Source organism: Myotis davidii, unplaced genomic scaffold (assembly GCF_000327345.1).
Source record: "Myotis davidii unplaced genomic scaffold, ASM32734v1 scaffold2343, whole genome shotgun sequence".
Lineage (NCBI taxonomy): Eukaryota > Metazoa > Chordata > Mammalia > Chiroptera > Vespertilionidae > Myotis > Myotis davidii.
This window is the reverse complement of record NW_006294252.1, coordinates 88,225-93,393: the sequence shown is the minus strand read 5'-3', so window position 1 is coordinate 93,393 and position 5,169 is coordinate 88,225. Positions and strand designations below refer to the sequence as shown.

Sequence of the window (5,169 nt, the reverse complement as noted above, 5' to 3'; positions counted from 1 at the left end):
TAGACTGAGAGCAGCCAGGAGTCGGTGCCTGGAAGTGTGTGACAGCTGTGAGCGGCGGGATGTCCTCCAATAAGTGGCCCGTTTTAAAAAGGCGATGTGGTCCAGCCTCCGTGGCTCAGTGGTTGAGCATCGACCTATGAACCAGGAGGTCACAGCTAGAATTCCAGGTCAGGGCACAAGCCCGGGTTGTGGGCTCCATCCCCAGTGGGAGGTGTGCAGGAGGCAGCCAGTCAGCGATTCTCTCTCATCATGGATGCTTTCTCTCCCACTCCCTCCCTTTCCGAAATCAATAACAATATATTACATAGATATAAACCAAGAACACACCCCGGGCTTTAATGGGGGAGCGCTTTGACAGTCTACATGCAGGGGGTCCCTTCCCGCAGGAGGCCTTCCGGGGACCACAGCGTTGCGTCCCCATCCAGAAGGCGAAGAGGCCGGGGAGCTTCAGGGGGTGGAGGGGCTGAGAGAGGCGGCCATTCGCTCAGCAGCTCAGGGTCACAGAACCCAGGGGGCAGCAGTGAGTTAAGGTTGCTCGTGGCCTTGGGGTCTGTCTCTCCATGACCAGGAGGTGGCGCTGCCGAGCAGGACGCTTTTCCTGGCCAGGATCTGCTGACTTCAGCTACAATCTCAATAGCAGGTGTAAAAATTGCAGTTGGTTGTGATGATTTAACAAATATATATATTTGTATTGATTTCACAGAGGAAGGGAGAGGGAGAGATAAAAACATCAATGATGAGAGAGAATCATGGATCGGCTGCCTCCTGCACCCCCTCCCCCCAACTGGGGATCGAGCCCACAACCCGGGCCTGTGCCCTTGACTGGAATTGAACCTGGGACCCTCCAGGCAGGCGCTCTGCTCGTGGCCTTGGGGTCTGTCTCTCCATGACCAGGAGGTGGCGTTGCCGAGCAGGACGCTTTTCCTGGCCAGGATGTGCTGACTTCAGCTACAGTCTCAATAGCAGGTGTGAAAATTGCAGTTGGTTGTGATGATTTAAAAAATATATATATTTGTATTGATTTCACAGAGGAAGGGAGAGAGAGAGAGAGAAACATCAATGATGAGAGAGAATCATGGATCGGCTGCCTCCTGCACCCCCTCCCCCCAACTGGGGATCGAGCCCACAACCCGGGCCTGTGCCCTTGACTGGAATTGAACCTGGGACCCTCCAGGCAGGCGCTCTATCCACTGAGCCACACCGCCCAGGGTGGTTGTGGTGATGTTTTGGACAGATGATGCGGAGTGCTGTGCAGTGAAATCTCTCCAAGCACTGTGCCAGTGACCCGGCCTCTGAGGTTCATCGATAGAAAAGCCCGCCCACGGGTACGCTCAGGCTTTCTCTCTCCTTCTCTGCCAGAGCCACTAATCTGCCGCCTTTGTCACTGGCTCAGGCTTCCTGGGACGCCCCAGGCCGCCCACCAACGTAGGACAAGGAAACGCAGGCACAGACCGCGTCAGGGACAGAACCCGAGCTCAGAGCGGCCTCCTGCTCATTCCCTGCAAGCGAAGCCCTCTAGGTCCCTCGGGAAAACGCAGCAGGTTGCCACACCCACACACACACAGACACACACACAGACACACACACACACACAGAGACACAGACACACACAGAGACACAGACACACACAAACACACAGACACAGACACAGACACACAGAGACACAGACACACACAGAGACACACACACACAGAGAGAGAGAGAGAGAGAGAGAGAGAGAGAGAGAGAGAGATTCAACAGTGGCTCTCTCTGTCAGTGTCACATTTGTACAGGAGAAATAAACAGCCCAGTTATAGCAAAGTATATACCCATATACCCTCTTCTGTATTTCTCAAATTGCTTGGCCAGCCAACTAGCTGGTTATGTCCTTCTCCATGACCCCCTGATCCATACAATAACACACACACAGACACACCCACACACCCACACACAGACACAGACACACACACATACTCACTCACACTCAGGGTCGGATCTTTCGCCCCCACACACACACACTCACTCACACTCAGGGTCGGATCTTTTGGCCGAGGCCTTCTCGGGGCTATGGCCTTGCAGTGTGCCTCCAGCACCCTCTATTGGCAAAGCCTGGCACTGCACCAGCTGGCAAAGCCACTGTTTTCATCCGAGCATCATCTCTCCTTTTCACAAAAATCTCCCCCTCCCTCTGCAATGAGGAGACACATGCTCCCATGAGTCACGGAACACACAGCGAACTATGTGAACTTCTCCGCAAGGCCAGCCACAGTTCCACTGAATATCCTCCTGGCCCCCAACAACCTGAATATAAACACTAGAGGCCCAAGGCACGAAATTCATGCAGGGGGCTCCTCCGCCCTCCCAACCCCGGCTTCCTCCAGAAGCTCATCTGGAAGGACGTCCGGAAGGTCATTCAGCTGTCCAGTCTAATTAGCACTTTAAGCCCTTATTATTATAGATAGCAATACCGCGAAGAAGAGAGAATGTGGTTAAGAAATACAAACACATATGGGCATAGAACGAGCCAAGAGAAAAAGGTGTGAAGTTCCTGCAGTTCTTGGGGCATCAGTCATGAAAATGGGGCTGTGAGATAGGCCACAGGCCGTGCAAACAATGATTTTATTTTATTTTTTAGTATAAGGATGTCCCAACGAGTTCATGTGACACAACTTACACGAAAAAGATTATTCGTTGTTCAATGAAATCCACATTTAACTGGACACCTGTGTTGTTGTTGTTTGTATTTTGCTAACCCTGGCCACCTCGTCATGAGGTCATCGTTACTATCTACGACCTGTCTCTCCCGCCACCGATTCGATATTGTTATTTCTCTGGCCCTGAGCCGGAGCCCCAGCCGTCATGGATCTTCTCCTGGCGGCGGCGGCAGATCTAAATCTTCGTGCTTTGCGGCTCTGCGTCCCAGGAGGTCCTGAGAGGCCTACGGAGCCCGTGGTGCCCTCAGGTCTGCACACAGTCCTGGTGCAGTCCCGCAGCCTGATTTCTATGAGTCCAACCCGAGCCTCTTCCCTGCCCGTTGGAGCGACCGTAGCGCCCCCTGGTGGGAGCATGATCCGCGGGGAGCTAGGCTCTCCGAAGCCGCAGAGGTCAGAGCGAGTGCATCCGCAGGACTCTGTGGAAGAAGCCATTCCTGCCTCCACCTCCGGCTCCCAGGCGCAAGGAGCTCGGCTCTGGGAGAGGGGCCGCACCCCAGAATGGTCTTGGATTCGAAGCGCGCATTGCAACCCCCCGAAGACACACGGCCACCCCTCAGGGTGTTGCTCCCCCCGCAGAGCCCTCAGTAAGCCGCTCTGCTTCTTGCATGAGGCCGGTCGCCCCTGGGCAGCGGGGTACATGTATCTACGCTCAGGCTCAGACGAGAGAACCCCCGGTGCAGGCCCTTGGCTGGGGAACAAGTCCCCCCGTTAGACGCGGTGCTTTGGGGGGACAGCCGCGATGGTGGCTGAGACGCCCCGAGCGCCCAGGGCTGGCGGCGCTGGAAGAAGCCTCACAGGCGGGGGCAGCAAGTCCGGACCCGGAGTCCGTGCCCCTTCCGTGATGCAAGAGGTGCCATGGCATCAACTCGCCACCAGGCGGCTCCCGTCCCCCCTGCCCCCCAAGGATGGTGCTCTGCGTGGGGCGGGGTTCCCTGTGGTTCTGGGCGGGTGAGCCACTAGGTGGCAGCAGCACGCGGGCCAGCTGGGTGAGGGTGGAGAGAGAATGGCTGACGTCAGGCAGCACTGGGGAACGCTTGGATGAGCGAACCTGGCTCTTCAGGGCCTGACTTGCCCTCTCCTCCAGGCAGCCACCCAGCCCCCTGGCCCCTGGTCACCGAGGCCTCCTTTGCCGGGCCCTCCGCTGCCCGTGGGGGGCCAGGGGTGGGAGTATCTTTACGCGTGTCCGTCCCGGGGGCCCGTCCTCCACCTGCCTCCGCTCCCCGGGGCCATGTCCTTTCCAGCCCTGACCCGCACCCCTGCGCCCCGGCTGTCCTGGCTCAACACCGGGGACTGGGTGGGTGCGCTGCGGGCATCGCTTTCCTGCAGCTCTAGGGGCTGGGGTGCCGCAGACCCGTTTGCAGGTTCGGTGCCTGATGTGAGCCGGTCTGGCCTTCCGTCTTCGCGTGGAGAGCGGGGGAGCTGGGCATGGACGTAGACGCTGACGCCGCTCTCTCCCTCTCCTTCTAAGGGCATCCCCCCATCCCCAGGGTCCCCCCTGACCTCATCCAACCCGAATTTCCGCCCGAAGACCCTTCCCCAAAGACCACCGTGTCGGTGCTAAGGGCCGCAGCCTGTGGATTTGGCACTTGCTGTTCCTCTGCCGGGAGCACCCCCTCCCAGGCACCTTCCCGGCTAGTGCCCCGGCGGCACCCAGGGTGGCCTCTGTGACCACCATCTACACCAGCAGCGTGGCTCTCCCTGCCCCGCGTGGCCATGTGGGGTTCGCTTGGGCCTGCGCCCCCCGGGACTGTGTTGCAGGCCTGTCTCAGGGGCCACTCCAGGGCCGGAGGCAGCCCGGGCGCTGGAGATGCTCAGTAGCGTGGAATGGAAGGCGCTTGTTTTTTCTCTGGGGGAGGAGGGAGCCCACGGGACCCTGTGCCTGTGGAAGGTTGTGTGTGTGTGTGGGGGGGTACAAGATCCCCCACTGTGGCAGGGCCCTGGGAGCTGGGATGTGAGCGCCCAGGCTGAGTGGGGGGGAGAGCGGGGGGCGAGAGCACTGGCTTAGGGGTCGGGGGCAGGGCTCCCCCACCCGCCTCCTGTGTGACCTTGGCCAGGTCGCATGCCTCCCGGGAAAGGAGAGAATGACCTTCAGCTTTGTGCAGCCTGGTTTCCCATGAGGCTCCTGGGGACCTTTTAGGGCAATGACAAGAGCGGCCACTAGAGGGCACTGTCGGCTCGGGTGTGCGCCTGGGTGAGTGTGTGAGCTGTGTGTGCCGTGTGCGCGAGGCCCGAAGGAGGTGGCAGGAGGAGCCAGCTTCTGCTCCCAGAGGTTGTGTAGCTTGCCCATGACAACAGCCGCCTTCCCGTGCCCCTCGGGCCGGGCCTGGGAGCGCTCACAGGGAGGCCCCCAGGCCCCTGCTCCAGTCGGGCTGCCCCACCCTGACTCCCTGGGTGGGTGCGAGCTGGAAGCCCAGAGCCCGGAGCTGCCCCTCAGCCTGGAATGTGCTTCAGGCCCGAGGCCCAGGAAGGAGGCGGG

At 59.4% G+C, this 5,169-nt stretch overlaps 1 protein-coding gene across 1 annotated transcript in view; it reads left to right on the top strand.

Annotated features, from left to right (window-relative positions):
• The window catches only part of LOC102753518 (immunoglobulin omega chain), a 10,853-nt gene extending 5,999 nt beyond the window's left edge, over positions 1-4,854 (top strand). Inside the window, exons 3-5 of the mRNA XM_006768286.2 lie at positions 2,903-3,083; positions 3,151-3,277; positions 4,831-4,854. Of these exons, the coding sequence (XP_006768349.1) occupies positions 2,903-3,083; positions 3,151-3,277; positions 4,831-4,854 (332 nt within the window). The remainder of the gene's footprint in view (positions 1-2,902; positions 3,084-3,150; positions 3,278-4,830) is intronic.
• Positions 4,855-5,169: the final 315 nt, after the last annotated feature.